Source organism: Nycticebus coucang, chromosome 7 (assembly GCF_027406575.1).
Source record: "Nycticebus coucang isolate mNycCou1 chromosome 7, mNycCou1.pri, whole genome shotgun sequence".
Lineage (NCBI taxonomy): Eukaryota > Metazoa > Chordata > Mammalia > Primates > Lorisidae > Nycticebus > Nycticebus coucang.
This window is the reverse complement of record NC_069786.1, coordinates 37,603,965-37,630,957: the sequence shown is the minus strand read 5'-3', so window position 1 is coordinate 37,630,957 and position 26,993 is coordinate 37,603,965. Positions and strand designations below refer to the sequence as shown.

Genomic DNA, 26,993 nt, shown 5'->3' with positions numbered 1-26,993 from the left:
AAAAGGGAATTCCTTGGTTCGAATATTATCTTACCAGCATCAACATAGTATTAATATTATCTATGCTGTATACAAGATGAAAATCACAAATGGAAAAACTGTAACACTTGTTGATTTTACTTCAACCCCACGAAATCCCTCATGACAGTGGTTTCTTTTGGTCAGGTTGGTGTGCATCGCCTGAAGTCCCAGGCTGGATGCCCACGTGGCTCAGTTAGCATCACTCCGCTCTTATGGACACAGGGAAATGGCACTGCTAGCCACAGGAGCTCACAGATGGCACAGCCACCATCACACTGGCTCTAGCAAAACACTGAGAAACAGAGTACATTCCACGAGACAAGGGGATACACAGCATGCTGTCAATAAATGAAGAACTACATGTTGCATTTAGCCAGGTGTCAGACCAGAATTTACTCCAAATGTACAACTCCTATCTTCAAGCACATGTGGCCAGCTAGTCCAGAAAGCCACGTGAGCTGAGCTAACCAGTGATCTCAGTTCTTTATGTCACATGCATCTATTCTGAAGAAACCAAGTTGACTTTCCTTTTTTCTTTCATTTTTAAATTTTATTTATTTTAGGTTATTTTTGAAACTTAAAATCTTGACCCTCCTTAACTAATTTGGGACCCAAATATATTGAGATGGTAATTGTCAATCTTTGCTGTCATCAAGTCGCATTTTGTTGTGATGACAGTTCAAAGAGAAATGAATACATTGGCATAGTATTGTGCCCATTAATAGTGGAATAACAAAGGTGTATAGATGAATACAATATTCTTGGAGTCTAAGGCTTTAACCAGTGAGATTCGTGGACGCATGCAGACAACATAAAATTGGTATTATTTTCCCTATAATATATTTCATATATAAATATATATATATTTTTTTTTTTGGGCGGTTTTGGCCAGGGCTGGATTTGAACCCACCACCCCTGGTATATGGGGCCGCCACCCTACTCCTTGAGCTACAGGTGCCACCCTATTTCATATATATTATTATATATCTTAATTCCCAATGCCCAAATAATATTTAATAAAAGAGCTTTATTATTTCTCAAAAATTAATCCTGCAGTAAGACAGTAGTTCCCAGGTTCTATGATCTGACCCAATAAGCATGTTCATCATTTGAGGAGCATACCTTCCATCCCTCTTCTTGTTTCTGTTTCTTCTTATAGCAGTCAAAACTAACACGCCCTGTCTATCTCACCTAGATTCTTACCATCAATTTTATTTCCTGTCTCTAGCCTTTCTGCTTTTCAGTTAATTTCTATCAACCCCTGATAAGGCTTCCGTTATAAAATTATGCCCCACTTCATGCAAAATCTATGCAATCTTACAAAAGTGAAGCAGAAATCATAAAAGCAATCATGTCTCTTTCCAGAGGAAAAGTATTGGCCTATTATCTTGGTATAATAACAGGTGTCACCATTTGGTGGGCATGGTCACTGCACTTGCCTGTAGGTTACATTTTGCAAATTCCTATCAATAGCTTGGTAGGTTTTCAGAGTAATTCTTTTCTGAAAGTATTAACTTGCACATGTGTCACTGAATAATTAATTTGTATTATTTAGCTATTGGATCAATGACACTACAAAAATAGAATATTAAAATAATTTAAGTAAGATTTGAGGACATATATTTTTAGTTACACAATGAATGGAAAGATTTTCACATTGTTTATTAACCTTGGTCTGTTGATAAGGTCAGAAGACAGTAGAAAGACTAGAAGTAAAGGAGACATTCTGAGTTGCATCTCACCGATATATACCTCTCTCCTCCAGATTCTTCTAAAATCCACATCTGGAATTTCCCTCAAAATGTTGTGAGATACTGTGATTAGCATGTGAATAGTGATAACTTATTGTATTTATGTTAAAATTATATCTATGTAGTTGCTTTCAAATACACCAAATACAGGATCACTTCATTTTAACATTAATACACGTGGGAGGCAGATGCAGTCAGGACTGTTATCTCTTTTCCTGGGTGTGACTCAAGTTGAAGAAGGGATCCTGCCATGGGTTCTATACAAAGTTACAACGGATATAGCCAAACCTGGAACACACATCCCCGGATTCATGTGCTTGCTCTGCAGTACTCCCTAAATGATGAATGAATATCTAATAGGTAGATAAAATGATTAGGGACATACTACAAAGCAAAAAAAAAAAAAAACAAAAAACTGTATTCGATGTTAATGCTTCTCTTACCCTGTTTATTTTTAATGTCTTTTCTTTTAAGATACTTTGAGTAATTCTCTAAAGTGAAACCAGCTTTACTCAAAACCTAATGCATATATGAATGCAAAGAATCATCCTTGTGCATTTAGCCTAACTACAAGCATTGAAAAATGAAAGAGAAAATTGGTAAAAGCTCAGATTTATTTTAAACCACCACTTTTAACGTAAGGAAATGGATAAAAGCAAAATACCAGTAGTTTTCCTTTTGGTTTAAAATGACATTTTCCAAGATGCTATTAAATTATCTTTGCATTAATAACCTTAAGTAGTACTTAAACATTTTAAGCTAAGACATATTCAGATCAGGAAGACCAATCAAATTATGTTGAAATGTAATGCATATCCATGGAAAATATTACATGAAAACGCTTAATATACATTACAGTCAGAAGACTCTATCCAAAGTCAAAAGAGTAATATGAGTAATGATAAATCTATTTTGAGGTCTACTTTACTTTTAAAGATAGGACCTGTCCTTTGAGATACATTTTTAATATATTGAAAAAGAATCTCAAATCCAGGAAATTTGACCATGGTATTTTTTGAAAATTGGTGGTGGGGAAGGTGAATAGACTTTTCATCTTCTTGAGCCATTAAATATGTTCTGCCTTTCAAGAAGCTGTTGGTATATTCCTAATCAACCACAATTCATTAATTGGTAGAATTGGCCTACTTAAATCATATAATGTATAGGAGAGCCCAATGTACATTTTATTTTATTATTTATTTTTTTGAGACAAAGTCTCAAGCTGTCGCTCTGGGTGGAGTGCCGTGGCATCATTATAGCTCACAGCAACCTCCAACTCTTAGACTCAAGTGATCCTGTTGCCCCATTTTTTTTTTCTATTTTTAGTAGAGATGAGGTTTTGCTTTTTGCTCAGGCTCGTCTTAAACTCGTGAGCTCAAGCAATCTACCCACCTCAGCCTCCCAGAGTGCTAGGATTACAGCATGAGCCACCACGCCCAGCCACCAGTGTACATTTTAGAAATTTTATTTTAAAGGGAACTCAGGAAAAATGAGGCTTAGTCACTATCTTGTTATGAGAATAGGTAGATCTTTAGAGTAGAAATGATTTAATTATTTAAAATGAACATTTAATTATCTATTGTCTTACACCTTATAATGAAAACAACCAAGGAAATAGTTACCTACTTGTTATTTACTCCCTATTTATATCCCAGAAATTTTAGAGTACGGGGCCTATAACATGGGCATACTTTTACAATGTTTTCTTAAAAGTGAATTTTTGTATTTTTTTTTTTTTTTTTTACTGAAGGAATACAAACTCTAGCCTTAGAAGTAACAATTTATTTAGCTAAAAAGTGTCCAGTCCTCTGGTTTAGTTAGCAGAAGGCAGTATGGGATATAGTTTGTGTCTTTTATATTTTCTTTGGAGAGAAAAAAATAATTTACATGACAGAATATTTAAGTAAAGAACATTTAGGTAATAAATTAAGCAGCATGGAATTAATTACAGTGCTTTGGGACTACAATATATTTAATAAGAGGGCACATCCTCACATGTCGGAGAATGTTTTAGAGATGCTGTCATCTGTCTATTTCATCGCCTTGACATGTAGGGGTAGAGAACCTGTGGGCTAAAGCCCACATGTAGCCCTCAAGATCCCCAAGTGAGGCCCCTTGACCAAATCCGAATTTCATAGAACAAATCCCTTTTAGACTTTCAGAATTACTTAACAGCGAGTCTTATGTTCAAAGGAAGAAAATCTTTCCTTCAACATTGAAACAAGAATATTAAAAGCTTAAAAAAATGGTTTTGAGTAATTAGTTAATTATTACTTTGCAGTCATTTTCTTAGTTGAACTTCCTATTGAAAGAGTTTGTAGCTGCCTAAGATAGCTAGTCAGGAAAGAGAGGGAGGTGACAGGAACAGTGCTTGCGTGATGGATGCTGCTGACAAGACTGCCATCCTTTAACGTGGTTTTATTTAGTTATTACAACTATCTCTCTGTAAATGACATTTAGGATTATTTAAGATTATGTTGTAATCCTTTTAATCCTTAGTGCTTTAAATTTCAGGCTAAACACCAAAGAGCAAACTAGCACTTAGCAGGAATGTTTAAGAGATGTGATTTGAACATAAATCTTTTTATTCACTCTTTCCCTGATGAAGACTTAGTGTTGTTCTTAAGTTTAACTAAGAAAACTGTACCACAGTTTCCTTACAAATCACTCAGTTGCTAAATGTTTTCTCAAGCTACATCAAACTTGTGAGGGTCTTTGGGAATTATCACAAATGCAGAATTAAACAGAAGTTAGTAGTGATGGACAGTTTTTACAAAGGTACATTAGAATTTGTATGACCTTTTATAAAAGCTAAGTATGTGTCTGTGTTTGTGTGTGTGGATGTAGAATGCTCACTCTATTTCCTAAGATCAAACTATTTAGATGTGTATGTATATGCATGTACTTATACATGCATATTAACATATATTATGACTTATCCATATATACTTTATTATGGAAATTAATTCTTTAATTATTATTATTAAGAGGCATCAATTAAGCCAAAAATTGTTCTGTTATAAAATAAGTTGATCTTCTAGAACTAAGCAAGCGATTACCATTTTGATTTACTGAAAGTTGTTGAACATCAAAACTTAACAATTAATGTTATTATTGTATTACCATGTACCAATCAAATAAGATTGAATCCACATTAATAGTTTGATAAGCTTTTGACTATAAAGGAAATTTAGCTTTTAAAACAAAGAGAAAATGACAACTTAAAGGTTTAAATGGGCATATACAAACAAATGGAATCCTTCCATTTTTTTAATATCACAAATGTGTTCTTCTGAGACTTTCAAGCATATCTTAAGCACACACTATTTTTGTTTGTTTTTATATTCATTTTAAGATCAATTTCTCCATAGACATTGTAATTATGCAGCATATAATTGCTAATCCATCAACTTTTTAAAGACAGATTTCAAATTTTAAATTATTTCTAATTTGCACTTCTTTGATTTTTCTTGAACCAAAAATCTCAATAGTCATTTGCTATCTGTAATCTATAATTCATAGACTGAGATTGAACACCAAGCCTAATTCAAACTTGGAATTCTAAAGCTATTTCTGATATAGTACATCAGCTGAAGCTATGATGGTCTTTTTCAGTCAGAAAGGAACACTTCATTATTCTGTAGGTAATGAAACCCCTGCTCACACACACTCAAACACCCAACAATGCCTTAATACCATGTTTTTGAGACATAATTATGTTTATCCTGATCATTTGAGAGTTAGAGCAGCTAATGTATCTAATCAAATATTGATGCAGTCATCTAGATTTAGCTCTCCAGCAAATCCTTCCCAATGCATTTTTGTTAACAGAACTATAAAAGCTATTTATACTATTCTTCTCAAAAGGCTTACTCGCGTAGTCTGGATCTATGGATACATATTAGTAAATTTCACCACAGCTCATGTGTTCAGGTGATGAGAAGAGTTCAGCATGCAAATAATGAAGTGGTTCACCCCCGCCCCAAAAAATATGAAGCAGAAAATTAAACTTGAATGTCTTTAGCTTTGTTATTCACAATATTCTTAAAATCACCTCTGATTCTTCAAACTACAGGGTAAAATATAAAAAATAAAGCAGATAAACTGATGTAAGAACACCGTGGCCCTATGGTCACTCAGTTACATTACAAACAAAACTAGCTGGCAAGATTTTCACCTCCTAAAGCTAAAAAGTGAGAATGCTTTTTAATATCTTTGGAAGTACCTATATTTAAAAATGCAAAAATCAAGCAGAAAATTGCAACAGGAGGTGGTTAGTCATGTTCAGAAAAGATTAGAATGATACTATCAATATAGATGATTGAAATGCATCTCTCTCTAGGCATGTAAAATTATACATAAACATTTTTAAAGTTTTTCTTCAATATTTACAGCCTTGTATGCATCATATATAGTTGACTGTTATCCATATTTTTGGTCTAATTTAACTTCATAAGGTTAACAGAAGGAACTGAACAAGCCTGGCTTAGCCACTCTCTAAGAGTTTCTATTGTCCAAGAATTATGTCTATGTCAAATTTCAATGTCTTTCTTTTACAACTTTGGGGACTATGTTGCTAAATCCTTAATACATAATAAGGCTCCACCACTGAGCTCACCTGATCTAGACCAGAGCTTTCATTTTGGTTGTCTAGGTTATTATAAAAGCTAGGATTATAATCTTTAAATTTTGTTATTTATGGCAGAATAATAAAAAAAAAGTAAGAAATTGAGAAAACAGGGTATATCACTTTAAAGCAAAATTTGTTTCTCTGATTCTATACGGCCACATTTTAATAATTTCTGGCTTTAGAGCATTGTGTCCAACAAGTTGTATTTGATTTTCTTTTCTTTTTTTTCCTTTTTTTTTTTTAACACATGTTCTCCCCTTTCTCCTTTCCTCCCTCCTTTCCTCCCTCCTTTCTTCCCTTCCTTCCTCCTTTCTTTCTTTTTAAAGTTTACCATAAATTGACCCATCATAATTGTATATATTCTTTCACTTTCTTTTCTGATAAAAATAATTTCTATACCTAAATAGATTAAACTAGAACCAGAAGAACAATTTACTCCAGAATATATTAAAAATGTTTTTTGTTTTCTTTTATTTTTGCAATGTGAATAGACCCAAATCATTTGGATTTAACTGAATTATCATGTGGAAAATATAGATCAAACTGGAAGCCAACTTTTCTCCCTCCTGTGAAAATATAGATAGGAAATGTCAGCTACCTAAGCTTCTATAAGACCTAACATATTAATTATCTTCAGCACAGTATTTAAGAACAGAAGAATTGGCTTCCCTTCAAAGGCCAAATGCCCTTAAAAGATATTTAATTAAAAAAAATGTAATAATCTGGATTCCTGGCTACTAAATAATATAAATTCTAAAATATACCTATAAAACTTACTGGTTACTTTGAAATTTCATATAAAAATAAAAAATATCAAGCTCCATGATCTAAAATCATTAATTGCCACAGAAATCACCCTAAATTATATGATTTTGGTTAACATTATATAGTTTTTAATTTCTCTTAAAGATTTCATATGGTTCTTTCTATTTAAAGGTATATTATTATAATTATTAATCATAATCATAAATGTTTTCTGAAAATTAAAGTATGCAATATGGAAAGATTCATTTTATCCATTCAGCCCTTTCCATCCTTTAAGTTACACTGGTGATATAATTAATGACTAAAAGGCAGGAGTGTCTATGAACAACAGTAGCTTATCATTAGTGACTCTTAGTTTCTGTGTATCTGAAAATTCTATATTAAAAGTATTTGTTAAGCATTTTCAAACTCCAACACAATTAAACCCCAAACCATAAAAGATAGCACAAAATTCAATGATCTGTGTGTAAAACTAATTCATGCACGACAGATAGTTTGTGTTCAGATAGCAACTAATCATCAGGGGAAAACAACAAACCAAACACAAGATTCAACAAGTCAATTTTTCGTAATGACCTTCAGAAAACTAGTTCTTGCACATGAACACATCACAAGAAGGTAATCTTACTTTGATTACTCAAGAAAGCTCTGATTTAGAGGAAATAGGAATAAACTGAATATATGTAGCATTCTTACCTGAAAGACATTCTTTCTGCTTGATTTTTCCTTGGCCCATTCTATATGTGCCCCATACAAATCCACACTTTCTGCTTTGTGCCCAGTTTTCTGTAAACCAAAATGAAATAAGATTAAAAAGCATATAACATTGTAGATACATTTCAAAGAAAATAGGTTTTATTGAGTTAGTAGCTATACATATTTATAATATAAAGCCTTGCTCCAATCTCCTGGAAACCTAATTTGAAGGAATTTTTCATTTGAGACTTTATAATTTTTTTTTTTTTTTTGCCGTTTTTGTGGCCAGGGCTGGGTTTGAACCCACCACCTCTGGTATATGGGGCCGGCGCCCTACTCCTTTGAGCCACAGGCGCTGCCTGAGACTTTATAATTTTTGCCATATAAAATTAGAAGTCTATTTTTTAAATTATATCACTCATTATAGATAATAGAAAAAATTAATATTTAAAATGTTGACATTTTGAAATAGTGTTTTTAGTAATTATTAAAAAAAGTTTAAAATCTGCTACTCAATAATGTGGAATATTGCTATTCAATTGATAACATAAAACCATTGTAAGTCACAAATTATTAGACTTTAAAGGAAAAGAAAAATTAATAAATCATACTATAATGCGAAAAATTGTTAATTTTTAGTTTTGTGACTTTAGAAATGTTATTTAGAGCCTTGTTACATACATCATCTGAGAAGTGAGCAGGCGGATTAATTAATCTCAAAGACTCCTTTTAGGTTTGTGTTTCCTATATTAACAAACTCAGTAAATACTGTATTTATTGTACCAACTATGCCTTTTGGAAATTCACAATTTAGATATTAAGATTATACATGTAAGTATATGTATAATTTTATTTAATAAATGTAATATATACTAAATAGATTATAATGTATAGTTTCTTTATCATTACCCAATTACAGTGTAGATGTTAGTTAAAATTTGTTTTTATTTTGATAATTCATAATAATAAATTTATAGGAATATCATTTATATTTGCTGCTTCTTATTTTCATTTGATACAAGTGAGTCACACATATAATTTTAAATTTTCATAACTCCAATTATTAAACATTTTTAGTAACTAAAATTTATTAAAGAAAAATCATTACTTTATCAGTTTTAATATACATAGCCTATAATAGTTTTTTTGGCAATGTTTTCAACATGAACGTGAGCATAAAACATAAAATAATAATATAATGGTAAAAATATTGAAAGATATTATCGTCACATATGTTGCCTCATAACTATTTTGTCTAATTCTATCAGCTTAATAGAAATACTATTTGTCAGAAGCCACATCTCTGGAATTTTAAAAAATAAGTTGTGAGGGTTTTTGGGGGGGACAACTGTATAATTTTTGTTCAAAACATTGTACAAGCCAAGCATAAGTTTCCTGCAGGATAAATTCAGTTGACAGGATAAAAGTTATAATATACCTGCCCTTCCCTTTTTATTTAATAGTGACTTCATAAGAAATTCCTCAAGATTTGCCATCACCTTTAAATACCTCATATTTTGATCCATGAAAGTGTTTAATGATTTACCCACACTTTTCCAGCCAGGCGATTACTATTGTGGAAAATCTCAAAGTATGATTATGGTGTTCATTGTTAGGTGATTTGTGATGCAGGAAAATTAAAAACGACATCCTTCCTATAGAGTTAATTAAATTAGGTGATACTCAGAACCAACAAAAATAATCACTAATAATAACAAAGGGATTATCTTTTCTATATAATACAGTCTTATATGTAGTATTATATATATAATATATTTTATATAACAAGCACTTTTTATGTGTCAAACCCTTCCTTAAGTTCTTTACAACTATTATTAATAATTCATTTAAATCTTACAGCAGCTTTATAAAGTAGGTATTCTTATTATTACCATATTTCAGGTAAGAAAGTGTGTCAAATGATTCGTTAAATTTCCTCAAGATAACTGAGCTAGAAATTGAGGGGCCAGGATTTAGATGCCGGCAGTGTCGCTCAGAGCCTATTCTTCACCACTACGCAGGGCTTGAAATTTGCCTATACGCTATGCTCAGACTCATGCTTAAACATGTATGAATTTGGGGAAAGTTATGGCTTGCACACTAGACTCTAGGACAGGCATAGTGATCTTGCTTTTGTCCTTTTCTGTTAAACTTGATCTCGCAGTAGGTCCTTTGCCCCACCTTTTTGCCTAGAATATTTCCTGATCTTCACATGGCCAGTTCCCTCTTATCCATTAGGTCCCAGTTAAATGTCACCTTGTTAGAGGCGTTTTCTGATTGTCTTGTATAAAAGAGTTGTGCTTCAGCGCTCCTGGTTACTCTCTGGCTCACTACTTATTTTAATTTCGCTGCAGCCCTCCTCCGGACAGAAATTAACATATATATTTTTATATGCTGACCGTCTGTGTCCTACCCCCCCTCCATTTGAGTTAAGCTCCCTGAGCTCGGGCCTTGTTTGCCTTTCCCTCCACTGTTTTTCCCAATGTGTGGAAGATTGCCTGGCCCATAGTTGTTGTTCAATGAGTATTTGCTGAATTAATGAATGAAGGAAAAATACCAAAATGCAACTATCATTTGTGATTTGGAAGGGAGGCTTGGGTATCTTAAAATTCCAATTTTACAAAAATTAAGATTTGTATTTTTTTCCCAATGGGTATGAAGTCTTTGGTTTGTGATTTGGAAGTGACAAACGGTTTAATGGACTCATATTTAGATAGAATGTGGGATGTCACGGATCATTCACTGAGCAATTATTGTACACCTGCTGTGTATCAATGTGGGAGTCACTTTGCTGGGCACTGGGCCTCCAGGTTAAAGGAAAACATTGGCTCTTCTTTATGGATCCCATATTAGCCTCAGTATCTGTAATATTACCTATAGACTCCATAGGATACAGAGGAAACCTGTGGGTAAAAAGCATTCTAAGCTTTCCACAGTCTTATCATACTCTAGTGATGTCAATCTCTAGACAATGTTCTCGTCAGCATCATGGACTAAATCTCATGGCAGCTGGCTCAGGTTTCTTGCCCTCGGAACTCTCTCAATAATCTCATGGTATCATCCACCTGAGCACCTTCTCCACATCGCCCTGTCTCTTCCATTCCTCCTGATCTCATCCCTTCACCTCCTCTCCACTTCAGAAGTCTTCGTGCTGCGTCTCACTCCAAAATCCCACTTCCAGAGCTTTCCTCACTGCCACTCTGTTGTCATGTGTGATTCTGAAGTTATTGAAATCGTCCACTTTTGTGCAGTCTCCCAGCCTCTCAAGCCCCTCTTGAGTTCACTTCTTTTGTGACCAGCAGTGGTCCCTGATTCAACAGTCAGCAACTCCCTCCACTGATACCCTTCTCATCTGCTTGTCCCTCTGTGATCTTTCTCATGCCACCGAATACTGGACTAACAAGACCTCCTTCCGCTGGGTCTTCGACTTTGCTGGGTAAACTTTTGATGTGTTTCTGGTCCCTTTCTCTTCTTCCTCATGACACCTCTTTTCCAAAGCTTTGGGCCTCATTAGTCTGCCCCATCCAGTGATTTACTCCTACTTCACAGACATCATGGAGTTTTTGTGCTGGAAAATTCGCAAATTTTCACACTTTTCATATTTAGTTTGTATAATTAAAATAAAAAACAAATATAAACTTTAATGACAGCTTCCTATCTTGCTCTATGAACACTTTATATTGATATCTCATTTATCCCTTAAAACAATCTGATAAAAATATTACCATTGCCTTCAACTTACACATGAACAATCTCAAACAGGTAGTGACCAGGTGCCTTATGTCAGATCACACACTCAGGATGTGCCCCACCTGAGATATGAACTCACTTTTATCTGACTCCAAGTTCCAAGTCCTTGATCACAACAGAATACATGGCCCCCCACCATACCTCTATCTTCCTCCTACTAGTTTATTTACCTAAAAATCAATGCCTTTTTTAGGTCCAAGAACAAGCATTCACGTATTTTACTTTTTCTCTATAAGTGTCAACATTTCTCACTTTCCCTCTGGCTTCCAAATTCCAGGCCTGGATCTGTGACTCTTACCTAATGAACTTGCTTGCCTGGATATGACAAGTTGCTGCTACCAGTATCAACATTACCTGGCCCATCAGTGCCACATGGTCCATAAATGACCCACAAGGCATGCCCTGTCTTGCCCCAAAGGAAGCTCAAAGCTTATACCTCTCTAGTTCCTAATTTTATCCAATCTTGTGTCTTATTTTCTGAGCTGTCCCTTTCTCCTACTCTCAAATGGATTATATCATTTAGCTTGTAACTATGCTCAATTCAATTCTTTGTACAAAAAAAAAAAAAAAAAGGAAAAGCAAGCATCAGCTCCACAACCTGACTTTTTCTTGGTCTTACCTATTTCCCTTTCATTATTGCCAGATTCTTCCTTGTTTTGCATTCACATTCTGTCTGATCATGTTCCATTCTCTCCTAACCACTGACATCTGACTTTTCTAAAAGGTCTTGACCATTCAGATCAACACAATCTGGTGCCGCTCTCATTCCCTCACACTCTCTCAGGCAACATGGCGGGTGTGGAGGAGGCAGCGGCCTTGGGAGCCACCTGAATGGTGACTTGGATGCAGATGACAGGGAGGTGGAAGCTGCCTCTATGGCTGAAGAAGCAGCCAAGAAAAAAAGATGGAAGAAGAAGAAGAGTAAAGGGGCTGCTGCAGTAGGGCAACAAGAACCTGATAAAGAATCAGGAGCCTCAGTGGATGAGGTAGCAAGAAATTGGAAAAACAAGTATTGGAAGAAAAAAAGAAAGAGATGATGATGATGAAGATGGAGATGGTGATGGGGATGGAGCAACTGGAAAGAAGAAAAAGAAGAAGAAAAGAAGAAGGAGAAGGAGAAGACGAAGACGAAGACGAAGACGAAGAAGAAGAAGAAGAAGAAGAAGAAGAAGAAGAAGAAGAAGAAGAAGAAGAAGAAAGGATCAAAAGTTCAAACAAACCCTCCCTCAGTTCCAATATGTGACCTGTATCCCAATGGTGTATTTCCCAAAGGACAAGAGTGAGAATATCCACCCACACAAGATGGGCAAACAGCTGCTTGGAGAACTACAAGTGAAGAAAAGAAAGCCTTAGATCAGGCCAGTGAAGAGATTTGGAATGATTTTCGAGAAGCTGCAGAAGCACATCGACAAGTTAGAAAATATGTTATGAGCTGGATCCAGCCTGGGATGACAATGATAGAAATCTGCGAAAACTTAGAAGACTGTTTACGCAAATTGATAAAAGAGAATGGATTAAATGCAGGCCTGGCATTTCCTACTGGGTGTTCTCTCAATAATTGTGCTGCCCATTATACTCCCAATGCTGGTGACACAACAGTATTACAGTATGATGACATCTGTAAGATAGATTTTGGAACATGCATAAGTGGTAGGATTATTGACTGTGCTTTTACCGTCACTTTTAATCCCAAATATGATACATTATTAAAAACTGTAAAGGATGCTACTAATACTGGAATAAAGTGTGCTGGAATTGATGTTCGTCTATGTGAACATCATAGATGTTGGGGAGGCCATCTAAGAAGTTATGGAATCCTATGAAGTTGAAATAGATGGGAAGACATAACAAGTGAAACCAATCCGTAATCTGAATGGACATTCAATTGGGCAGTATAGAATACATGCTGGGAAAACAGTGCCCATGGTGAAAGGAGAGGCAACAAGAATGGAAGAAGGAGAAGTGTATGCAATTGAACCCTTTGGTAGTACAGGAAAAGGTGTTGTTCATGATGACATGGAATGTTCACATTACGTGAAAAATTTTGATGTTGGACATGTGCCGATAAGGCTTCGGCACCCTTGCCTTCTGCCACAGATGGCTTGATCGCTTAGGAGAAAGTAAATATTTAATGGCTCTGAAGAATCTGTGTGACTCGGGCATTGTAGATCCATATCCACCATTATGTGACATTAAAGGATCATGTACAGCACAGTTTGAACATACCATACCGTTGCGTCCAACATGCAAAGAAGTTGTCAGCAGAGGAGATGACTATTAAACTTAGTCCAAAGCCACCTCAACATCTTTATTTTCTAAGCTTTGTTGGAATACATTATACTAGAATTAATTTGCAACATGTTGTCTGTTTTAACCGTGGACCTTTGTAATACTTTTTATTCATGTTAAAAAAGAAGGAATTTGATCAAAGGCAAACGGTCTAATTAACCAAGGAAAAAGCTTTCAGGACTTTTCAAATGTTAACTGTTTTACTTTCTCCTGTCTAGGAAATGCTATAAAGCTTAAATCCGTTAGGAATGACTTAAACATTTTGTTTTGAACATCTAAGGGATGCTTTTTGGATGTTTATATTGCCATATTCTTACTTGAATGCTTTGAATGACTACATCCAATTCTGCATCTATACTCTCTGGTATTGCTTTTTAACCTTCCTGGAATCCATTTTCTAAAAAAAATAAAGACATTTTCAGATCTGACAAAACAAACAAACAAACAAACAATCTGGTGCCCTTCTTTCCCATCAGCATCTTACCTGAACTCTGTATTCTGAACTCTGTATCGTTAGCTTCTGTTGACCTTTTTCCTTAAAACCCTCTTGTTCCTGAGCTGTAAAAATACCATATTTTCTTTCCAAATTCTTTCACTTTTTATGTCTCTTTGGGCAGGGCATGGTGGCTCATGCCTGTAATCCTAGCACTCAGGGAGGCTGAGGCGGGTGAATCACCTGAGCTGATGAGTTTGAGACCAAATTCTTTCTCTTTTTATACTCTTCCTTCTTTTTTCTTTCACTGACTTCTCTTCCTTTCCCCACTTCCTAATTGTTGGTAAGCCCTGGCATATTCTTCTAGGCCCTTGTTATCTCTCCCAGCTCACTGCTTCCAGGGGGTGTCAGTCATGTTCCCAGTCCTGTACCATCACCTGTCATTTGCTGACTCCTCGGGGGGTTACTCTGGCCCACAGCTTATTCCACATGCCAGAACTGTTTTTTCTTTCTTTTTTTTTTTTTTTTATTGTTGGGGATTCATTGAGGATACAATAAGCCAGATTACACTGATTGAATTTGTTAGGTAAAGTCCCTCTTGCAATCATGTCTTGCCCCCAGAAAGTTTGGCACACACCAAGGCCCCACCCCCCTCCCTCCGTCCCTCTCTCAGGCCTTTTCTACGCCGTCACTGGAGGATGGCACAGACTCTTCAGTGGAATCATTGTGTTCACAGACTTGGCCCCTTTTCTTTATGGCTTGTCTTCAAAAATAATCACTAATAATTTCACCTGACAATTTTTTAACCCTTCCCCCTTTCTCTTGCCATCCAAAATCAAAAGGCACAGCAGCCCCAATTCCAGAATTAGCTTCATCTTCTCCATCTCATGATCATAACCTCAATTGAGTTTTTATTTTCTCCCACCTAAATTATTCTAGCTCTTGCCTTTGTGACCAATAAAAATCTTTTCAGTTCATTCTTCACTTTTTTGACTTTTTTTCCCCCCTAAATTACAAACCTCACATTATTTTCCTGGAAAGCATATTATTGACAGGATAATGTTCAAATCTGTCAGTGAGGTACATACAGGCTGCTTTGTATCCTCTCCTCCCCATCCTTCTTGTTTTCATTCCTTTTCCAATTATTCTCCTCATTAGTCCACATTAGCTATAGCCATGGCAGCAACCAAATACAACACGTTTCCACAATTATATACATTTGGGATGTGACCATGCATTCATTCTTTTCACCCAGAATACATTTATCTCCCTCTTCAACCCAGCCTGCTTGCCTGCTCATTTTCACAATGCAACTCCAAGAAGGTCTCCACAGGTTCTCCTTATTGTTGGGCAAGTCACTCCTTTCCATTTCTCCTACTTCAAAACATACTCGTTTGCAACACTCTGTGTTATTCACACATTGTAACCATTTGGGGGGCTGACTCTTCCCTCCAGCTATGCAGTCAGATAACTGGGTTTGTCTTACATTTATTTTTTCAAAATCTAGCCAAGTGGCCCACAATAAGTGTCCAACAGATACTATTGAAACTATTGATGAACTGCATGGAGAATTATAACGAAAAATATCTGGGTTAGTCCAATATGTTAACAAAAACAAATAATACATCTCAGAATGAGATTTACAAAGTGGGAAATGCATAGGAAGTTAAAGCACAATGTTTCCATTTATACTGATTGTAGGCAAGAACTGAAGCAAATAAAGATTTGGTGTGGATTCATAAGTATCAAAGATAAATGTAAATTTATTTGAGTAAGATTAAAACCAACAAATACATTTAACCTCAGAGGAGAAAATTGAGACAAGTAGAGAGAGGACTGTGTAAAAATTGTACTGATCAGTAGTTCATGTTCACAAAGCTGCAGCAGAAAGGCCTAGGAATTATTAGAAGGGAAAATTTTCAGCATTTCAGTGTTAAGCACTGGAATAAGTAGTTCAGAAAAGTTGTAGAATTTATTTGGAAGATGATCAAGATTTTATTCAAGAAGCCTGAAATTAAAGACTCCTTTAATAGAAAACGTATTTCTGATTCTACAGCTATAAAACATAAGAAAAAAGTCTGTTAATAAACTGCATGATGCCAATGGATCATATTGTACATCATTATAAAAATAAACTTTAAAAAAACTGACTAAATATGAATTTAAAAATTGAAGAATGCACATATATTTCTTCTGGGGGTAAACTTAAAATAGAAATGACTGATTTTTAAAATACTGAAATAGAATTATGTAAGAGTGACTGCTTTTTGGACAATATAAAAACCTCTTTGTTGGAGTGATATGAAGTTATTAAAAATTGATCCTAGGTCTTATCCACTTCTGATGTTTATTATTCTCTTAGTCCATCTTCATCATTTCCCAATAATAACTGATTGAGTATTTTCTCTCTAATATTTTTTGTCTCTGATTCAGATTAAGTTTTCCATTTTTCATGGGATATTTGGGGTCCATTGTCTTTTAATGTGTACTAATAAAATATCAAAGGTCAGATTTTGCTTGGTGGTAGTTTCCACGATGAAGACTGGGCATGTATGTAGGCAACAATCCTCTGGTCATTCATCCTCCACCCTTATTACTAGATGTGGCTTAAAATAATGGACAAAGCTCAGAGTTTATGCAACAGGTTATTAGCTGCCATCTTTTTATTTTGGATTAATTGCTATTCCAGAATATAGACTCAAATGGTCCTTATCATTCTTACACGTGAAATATAAAATCTGATTAGAGGGATTAAGTTTTATCACATAACTGGTTTTGATTCTGGAAAATTGTTCATGGAGGAGGATAAAACTCACTTATAAATTCTCATTTGGGCCAAATGATTTAGTAAAGAGTGCTGAATGGATACCTGATTTTATTAATGTCTAAAGTATGGCCCCTGTCACCATAGAAGATGATACTTTGATTATAAGATGCGAGTTTTATGTATATGAATATAAATGATGTCAATAATAACTGGAACTGCTTCTTCAATGAAATTTCTCAGTATATTACATGCCCAAATCAAACCAGATTTTCAGAAAAATAAAACTTTGCTAGTGATTTGGGGTACTAGAATGTTGGGTGTTTTTGTTTATTTTTGAAGAGAAAGTATTCTCTCTTTTTCAAGAAATGAGCATTTATTTCTGAATTAAAATCTTGTTATAATAAATATAATAGCTTCTACTCAGTCTATTTTTGTTATAAGCTGATACAGTTTTACATTTACATTACACAAAAAGGCTAATTTATTTCCTCAAGGTGACTATCTTGGGTATATTTCTGATGTCTCAGGTGCCTCCTCAGAGTCTCTCCTGTTGTTCACTGAACCCACCTCAGATGCCCCTCATTGGGTGAGGGTGAGGCCAGGGCCCTTAAGAAGCAGGCAAGTGAAGACTCTGGTTGGTGTAGAAATCGGAAGAAATATGGAAGATAAATTCTGTCACTCCTTCTGCTCCCTCCCTCCTACAAATTTTTTTTTTTTTTTTTTTGTAGAGACAGAGTCTCACTGTACCGCCCTCGGGTAGAGTGCCGTGGCGTCACACGGCTCACAGCAACCTCTAACTCTTGGGCTTACGCGATTCTCTTGTCTCAGCCTCCTGAGCAGCTGGGACTACAGGCGCCCGCCACAACGCCCAGCTATTTTTTCTTGTTGTTGCAGTTTGGCCGGGCCGGGTCTGAACCCGCCACCCTTGGCATATGGGGCCGGCGCTCTACTCACTGAGCCACAGGCGCCGCCCAGCCTACAAATTGTTTTAAGCTTTTCCTACACAGTCCCTTTGCAGCTCCCTTTCCAGCTGAGCAGCGCACCTGTCTGCTGAGGCTCCCTGCACAGTAGCAGCCAGAGTGGACACCGTCCTGGAAACACATCCCAGGAACTATTTCCTGTCATTTCCAGCCTCATTTCTTTCTGAGTTCATTCTCTGTGTCCTTGATTTGTACAAGTACCTCTCCCATAAAGCTTTGTTTGTGTGATTGTTTGTTTTCAAAAAAAAAAAAAAAAAAAATAGGGTTGAGACAGCCAGTTTTGCTCTTGTTGCAGAGACGGATAGTTCTCCACCAAAATGTGTGCTGTGCTCTCTCTTCAGGGGTCTAGAGCTGTCACTGCAAGCAGCAAACCAGCTGGAGATTCCATTTCTTCACTATCTCCTTTTGCATCAAAATGTGACCAATTACTTAGTCCCACCACTGGCATCTGAGCAGAAACAATAGGACACCTCTTAGCTTAAGCCTTTTAAAGGTCATTAGGCTTTTCCCAGGTTCTCTTTCCCCTTCTCTCATCTGCCTCTGCTCTTACCCACCACACTCCATTGCTTCATGTAGTAATAACTGCAATAATAAATATAATTATGATTTATTGTGTGTTGTACTCCAATTTTCTCACAAGTAGCTCGAGGAGATAGGTACTCTTTTAACCCTCATATTGCAAATGAGACAACCAAGATTACAGCTGCAAATATATGTGAACCTGGGATTCCTAGCCTAGGTGGTCTGACTTGAAAGCCTCTGTTCCTACCTAATATGATATGCTGCTCCCCAGAGCAGTTCAATTTAGTAGGGAATTTTTAAGGAAGACTAAGTACATATAGTCCATAAATTAAGAAATACACTCTGGGATTAAAGTTTATTTTATCTTAGAAAAATGTAAGCTCCAAAACAGATGCATTACACTGACCAAAATGATAAACCACAGAGAGGCAAGCTTTATAATTAAAATAGTTTTCTGAGAGAGCCTAAGGTGAGGTTTATTGAGGGACAGTAAACTATTATCCATTTATAAAGCATTCTATCAATTTCATGGATTTTTGTGGTTATTAAAAATTATATAAGATATAGAATTTATTATGGTTAATGGCCAAATCTTGAGAAAATTATAACTAGAGAACCTGGCTTCATTTATAGTAATATTGATCACTTGATCTCCTTTTTTTTCTTTCCAAAGCTTACATTAATCAAACACTAGAATTTAATTTCTTTTGTTTCTTTCTTTATTTCCATCTCTATCCACTACTCTCTAGATTTTGGACTGTAACCTGTTTTCCTAATTATTAAATGTTTGATGAGGCCATATGATGATGCAATACATATGGCTATACTAATAAGCTGCACCAATGATAACCATGCTCACTTTGCAAGAGGACTACCATTATAAGAATTAAAATATAAACAGAGATTTTAAATGCCTTCATTAGGCTAAACTTGGTAGCTCTCTTGTTTGCCTCTCCATTTTTCATGAGATTCTTGAGCGGGGGTCTGAATAAGGCTCAGTACTCACTCTACAAAGATAAGATCATTCTATATTCATTTTGCACGGAATACTCAATAATTCATGAATAGTTTTCTGATTGAAACTATTTTCATCTTTTTGCTAAATCACATCATTTTACTTCCATATATAAGTTTGTTTTGTTGTTAAAGTTATACTACAGTGGATGAGTATTGTATGCATTGCATTATTTAATTAATGCTTATGTTCATTATTCACATGGGAAGTAAACAATATTAAAAAAGCAAACAGATTATTTTAATGAGGCTTTTTATACTACACCTTTTTTGCTTTTGAGATTATGGCTGAATGAGTGGTTTGAACAAGTTAACCGTTTATTCAAAGCCTTCGTAAAGTTTTCTGTCATTAGAAATAAAATTTTTAAAAAGTGAAATTCTTTTCTTTCTTTATTTTTCTTTTTATTAAGACATATACACATACATCATGAAAACATTTATGCATTTCTGGGGTACAATGTGTTCATTTTTTATATAATTTGGAATGCTTACATCAAACTAATTACTATAGCTTTCACCTCATTTACTTAATTATTGTGTTAAGACATTTGTGTTCTATACTTGATAGATTTGACTTGTTCCCTTGCGATACGCTTCATAGGTGTGTTCCCCCCATTTACCCACCCTCTATCAAACCTCTCCCATCTCCTCCCATCTTTTTCCTCTTCCCTCTTTCATCCAGGGCTATAGTTGTGATTTATCTTTCATAAGGAAGTGTGACTAATTATAAATTGGTTTAATAAAGGTACTGAGTACATTGGATACCTTTACTTCTATTCTTGAGATACTTTACTAAGAAAGATATGTTCCAGCTCCATACATGTAAACATAAAAGAGGTAAAGTCTCCATCCTTTTTTAAGGCTGCATAGTATTCCATGGTATACATATACCACAATTTATTAATCCATTCATGGGTTAATGGGTACTTGGGCCTCTTCCATGACTTGGCAATTATGAATTGAGCTGCAATGAATAATTTGGTGCAAATATCTTTGCTGCAAAGTGATTTTTGGTCTTTTGGATATATAGAGGAATATATCCTAATAGAGGAATTGCGGGATCAAATGGCAGGTCTACTTTTAGATCCTTGAGTGTTCTCCAAACTTCTTCCGAAAGGAACGTATTAGGTTTCATTCCACCAGCAGTGAAGAAGTATTCCCTTTTCTCCATATCCACACCAATATCTGTAATTTTGGGATTTTGTTATGTGGGCTACTCTTACTGGACTTAGATGATGTCTCAAAGTTGTTTTGATTTGCTTTTCTCTGATGATTAAAGATGAGTAGCATTTTTTCATGTGTCTGTAGACCATGTGCCTGTCTTCTTCAGAGAAGCTTCTATTTAAGTCTCTTGTCCACAATGAAATGGGATCACTTGTTCTTTTCTTATTAAGAAGTTTGAATTCTCTGGGGATTCTGGTTATTAAATCTTTGTCAGAAACATAACCTGAAAATATCTTTTCCCATTCTGAGGGCTGTCTGTTTGCTTTAGTTACCGTGTTCTTGGCAGTGCAGAAGCTTTTTTAGTTTGATAAGATCCCAGTGGTGTATTTTTTGGTGTTGCTTCAGTATGAAGAATACTTTCTTCATAAAGTATTCTCCCAGGCCAATTTCTTGAAGTGTTTCCCCTGCACTCACTCCAAGAATCTTTATAGTTTCATGTCTTAAGTTTAAGTCTCTTATCGAGTGAGAGTCAATTTTTGTTAGAGGTGAAAGGTGTGGGTCCAGTTTCAGTGTTCTACAAGTCGCCAGCCAATTTACCCAGCACCATTTGATAAATAGGAAATCTTTCCCCCAAATTATATTTTTGATAGGCTTATCAAAGATCAAATGACAATAAGTGTCTGGGTTCGTCTTTTGGTTCTCAATTCTTTTCTATACATCTACCGCTCTATTTTTTGTGCCAGTACCATGCTGTTTTGATCACTATAGATTTATAGTATGGTCTGAAGCATAAAAAGTCAAATTCATAGAAGGAGTAGAGAGTGAAATTGTGGTTTCTAGCATCTGGGGATGGAAGGGTGTGAGAAAATTTTGATCGAAGTGTACAAAATTTCAATTAAATAAGAGGAATTAAGTTCTGGAGATCTATCACACAGTGTGCTAACTATAGTTAAAAATAGTATATCATATACTTGAAACTTGCTAGCAGAATAGATTTTTAAATGTTCTCATCACAAAAAAATGGTAAGTTAATGGTGGATATGTTAATTACCTTGATTTAATTATTCCTCAATATATACATTTATCAAAGCATCCCATTATACTCCATACATATGCAATTTAAAAAGAAGAAACTTTGCCAGCTGTTTCCTTTGGTAAAAAGTACATATTAATGCAATGTAAAATGAAAAACAATTTTTTAATATACTGACTTTATAACCACATAATTTTAGAGAAAAAATATTCCCTAAAACATGTTTAATGCTTTTGAGTGTATGTCAAAAGTGATACTAAGTTTTCTGAGCAATATTGAACATAGTGGAAACAGTGGATCTCATCCACCTAACAATGAGACTGAGTTCGTCCCACGGTTGGTGGCAGTGGATACAAGAAAAAATTCTCAAACTGCAAAGACTTTACAAGATGGATTTATTCTGTAATAGTGGGGTGTAACCCTGAAAAAATATTCTGGAGTCACAGAAAACTGCTTCCAGGTTTGCTTTACAGGTGACATACCTGTGTTCTTGGGACCGGATATTTTCAATTCTCCTTGCATGAATTGCCCTGCTTATTCTCTATGCCCTAGAACTTTTTTAGAAATGACCATGAAGGTCAAAGACATATAAGACAATAAAAATATTTTGTCAGTGAAAAGATACTTTGTAATTTACTAAATGCATTAAACCAAAATTATGATAAACTTAGCCATTTTGCCCTTTTCTTTATCAATAAGAGCTCAGGCCTTACTGCTTTTGTCAATCTGCATAAAATTTTAGAACATGCCTCTCAGATAATTTAACAAGTTCTATATGTGTTTCTTATTAAAAATAGAAAAAAATACACCTTAATTTCCCAAACATGTCCCTGAAAACTGAGTCACTCCTAACATGAGGAGATTTCATATTAGCTACAAAAAGCTCTATATTTCTTAGAGAATTCAATCATCTCTTCTCTCAGTCAAGGTTCTTCATAAACCAGTCCCACACAAACTTTCTAGCAAAATTAGACTGCTTACTGTTCTACAGTGCTGTTGCTCAACTTTGTTTTGAAGCTATCACTCACTGACACTGTTCCCAGGCATCTAGCAAAAGATAAACAAAAAGTAGTCTATACTGGGGAATATTCACTCCAGACATCAGAGAAGCTCTACTAAAATGTTTTCAAGAGCAGTAACTAGCACACAGTGCAATGAGGGGAAGGTGAGAGATTGGTACATATCTGTAAAGTAAACATAAATTAAGGACATAATTTTCCCTGTTTACTAATACTTATTTTTACATAAAGCTTTTTTCTCCTATCACTGCATCAAAATCCTAGTCATCCTAAAATGTCATTCTCTCTATGAATATAATTAAAAACCTTTCCAGATGGAAGCAATCACTCCCATCTCAGTTACCATAAAACTAACGCATGCCTCTGTTCATGCCATTTTACAACAACTACAATGTTCATTTTTTCACTAGAATTATTCAGTTTATGAGCATACTTTCTATTTGTTTCTAGACTTTCAAGGATAGGGCTTCATTCTGATTCATTTTTGTATCTTTCAGAACATCTGGTATAGTAACTTAAACATAGAAGATGTCAGTAATATTTGATATAATATTTGAACAAATGGAAAGATACATAGACTAACCATTATTAGGACTACCTATAGCTAAATCTATGGTGTTATGAAATATTGTCTGAAATTTTGTATCACTTTTGTCATGGCTTATTATAAAAAAATACCTACATATATATACACATATACATATACATAGGTACATAACATATACATACATATGTATATAACATATATACACACACATATACATACATATATAATTATACACATATATATAAAATTCTGTCTCCTTTACCATATTATAAGCATTTTGAGAACAGGAATTCTTTGTCATTCATCTGGAATCTGTATTGCCTCTAGGGGGAAAAAGCATTATATCACATCTGGTAGGAGTTAATTGTTGTTAGAATAAATAAATGAATGGATACTATAAATTACAGAGCTTCTTCTCCATGAGGCATTTCATCAATAGATTTTGTTAAACCAGGAACACAATTTTTCCATATACCATGCACATTACAGTTGCCTCCCTTGCGTATCAAGCAGAAGTTCTAAAATCATGAAGTATATAAAATACTGAGAAGGTAAGTTGAATCAGAAGTGTTGGGGCCAATTGAAATGCTTCACTGATACTAAAATAGGTAAGTGTATCTGAAAGATACAAGGTGTATTATACAAGGACTGAGAAGATAAATTAAACTGACAACTCCTGTTCCTCTAGTGTTTCTCTACTACCAGATGAAACAAATAATAATCTAGGTGTTTTTGAGGCAAAAGTTTTTGCTCCTAGACTAAATGAGATGAAGCTTTTATGATCTGAAATTAACCAGTTTCCTCTCTTGCTTTGATCCAGCTTATAGGTCTGGCTCTTTTAAGACTCATAACACTGGCTTGTACAGCTGTTCAATACATGTTTATTAAAAGAATAGTCATGATAGATTATTCTAAGAAGAAGTTATCTGGAGAATACTGACATACCTTATCACAGAATTGTCCCAGGTAGCAAATCACAATCTACAGCACTCTTCTCAATCCTTTTCACTTATCCTATCTTCCAATGACACAAAATAAGTGGAAACTCCATAGTTGACCATGTCCCTACACTGACCACCTCAAGTTGACCTAATTTTCATAGACTAGGCATGCAACACATATACGTATCAGTTCGGTAGGTCTAGTCCCTTATACTGACCACCTTAATATGTTGACCAGTTTGTTATAGTCCCTTGGGTGGTCAACTTACAGAGTTTCTACTGGATTCTTTTCTCTTTTTTAGTGGACAGACTCTGCTGGTTCTTAGTCTTATGCCATTGTTCATGTTTTTAATTTGCCCTGTATTCCTTGCCCACAAATGTTTATGTATTGAAATTATAACCATCCTCTAAGTCCCAGTTCAAGTCTTTCACATGTGAGCGCTCACTAAAAAAAAAAAAAAAAGAAAGAAAGAAAGAAAGAAAAACTCTACTATGTTTCTTATTTCATCTCACCCTATTTTTTGGCAGAGATTTTATAAGGCAAAGACTATATCTTGACTATATCTCTATGCCTTATATGTAGCCCTAACGAGCAAGCTGTTCATTGTAGGATTTCAATACATATTCTTATGAAGTCTTTTCCCACCAAGGCTTATATAAATAGCACAAACTTGATTAACCAAATGTATACTTAAATTAAAGTGAGGTAGATTGTAATGAGAAGCTATGTTTCTGGATCAACTCTCCCACTGGAAACAATAAAAAAAAATGCTGGATAAAATATTTCTTTTTAAAATTGTCTTAAAAGAATTGAAAGTATATAAAGATAGTTGGAACTGCTAGGGGAAATATTTGTGGGGGATGGGAATCTGAATGCAGTGAGAGAAACCAAACATCAAAGCAACGTAAGTGCATTTTCCTATAGTCATTTGTTTATATTACACATTTTATCTTTGATCAATCAACCTAACAGAATAAGGGAACAAGGTTCTGCCTGAGATTTCATTAAAAAAAAATGGACACCAAACATTAAGCTTTTCTCTTTCTCCAATCCCAAGTGAATACAAAGAATATAAAGAAGACTTTCTTGGTAGAAGTACAGTGTTTAGGAAGAAAGAAAAAAAAAGAAGGATAGAAGTGAAAAACAACATGGTCCCTGAGAAGTTGTAGCACAGCTCTAGCCTTCTTATTATGTAGGTATAACCTGCAAATTTTATTCTATTAACTTAGATTGAAGTAATCAGTTACTGGTAATGTCCTAGGCTTCTTAAGAAAAAATGCAAAATACTCTGTAGAAGGATACTTTCTCAGGGAAATTCCTATGATAATAGTTGAATAAAAATGATCAGCACACAGTCAAAGATAACCAGACATACAAGAAACAAAGCCTCATTAGTAAGAACCAGCAAAAATCAACTGAAACAGACTTCAGATGTTAGTATCACAAGACATCAATTATAAAACAACTATGTCTCCAAGTTTTAACAAAATAAAGTCTTCAAAATGCTTGCAGGAAACAATTAACAATCACATACTAAGTTCAAACAAAGAAACAAATGTCTAAAAGTAAACATCACAAGAATTAAAATCAAATCTATATTGCATATCACAAAAAGAGACTGATATAAAGACCTGGAAGATAAATAAAGATAAATTACTTGCAATGCAGCTCAAAAAGACAAAAATTTCCCAGAAGAGGACTATGGATTGGATTGATGTGACACCCAAGCAATCCATTTGTTCCAGCTCCCCACTCTGCCATTTATCACCCCTCTTTGTGTGTCTCCATGGCCATCTTCCCCTGACCTCACTATAATTTTATTTACCCTTCCCCTGCCTTTGATTTTTTTTGACACATGCATTAAATTCACCAGAAACCTGAAAAAAAAAAAAAGAAAGAAAAAAGATATGACAAGGAAGGGTATAAAAAATTTGAAGAAACATTTAATGTAGGTTTAATTTGAAGCTTAGAAGGAAATAAGAGAATGTAAAAGGGGATACATTTGAAAAAACAATGCTTGAAAATTTTCTAAAATATATTAATGACATCAATAAACAATTTCAGAAAGCATAACAATCTAGGCAGAAAAAAGTAAAAAGATATTGACGTCTCTAGGCATCATCCTAAAACTGTGGAAAAATAAAGATAATGAGAAAAATATTATGAGCAATGAGAGAACAGCAGTTATGTTAACAGATGACTTCTTGGTTGCAATAATGGATGACAGATAACAGTAGAATGATATTTTTTGATGAGCTGAAAGAAGTGACTGCCAACTCAAAATTCTATACCCAGAGAAAATATATATTTCCCAAATGAGGGAAAAATAGAGATTTTTTTCAAATAAGCAGACACTAAGATACATTTCTAACATAAGACTCTAAATATAAGAATTTCTTAGAATACACTTCAAGCAGAAGGAAAAATAATTCTAAAATGCAAGATTAAGATTCAGGAAGAAATAAATAACAAAGAATGCTGTAAACATTGAGCAAATATAAACCTACCTTTACTGTATAAAAGAGAATAATGTCTAGTGGTGTTAAATTAAAATGCTAGGCAGCAATACATTAGGAAGGAGATAAATGAATTAAAAATATTCTGAAGTAATATCTTGGAAGAAAGTAAAGGATTTGACTGACTTTAGTCTTTGATATGAACCAGTGTTGT

At 34.7% G+C, this 26,993-nt stretch overlaps 1 protein-coding gene and 1 pseudogene across 1 annotated transcript in view; one reads left to right on the top strand and one right to left on the bottom strand.

The window, feature by feature from the left end:
* ARHGAP15 (Rho GTPase activating protein 15) overlaps nt 1-26,993 on the bottom strand; it is a 624,230-nt gene that overhangs the window by 556,440 nt on the left and 40,797 nt on the right. Inside the window, exon 5 of the mRNA XM_053596459.1 lies at nt 7,864-7,953. Within this exon, the coding sequence (XP_053452434.1) occupies nt 7,864-7,953 (90 nt within the window). The remainder of the gene's footprint in view (nt 1-7,863; nt 7,954-26,993) is intronic.
* Nucleotides 12,403-13,938, top strand: LOC128590491 (methionine aminopeptidase 2-like; annotated as a pseudogene).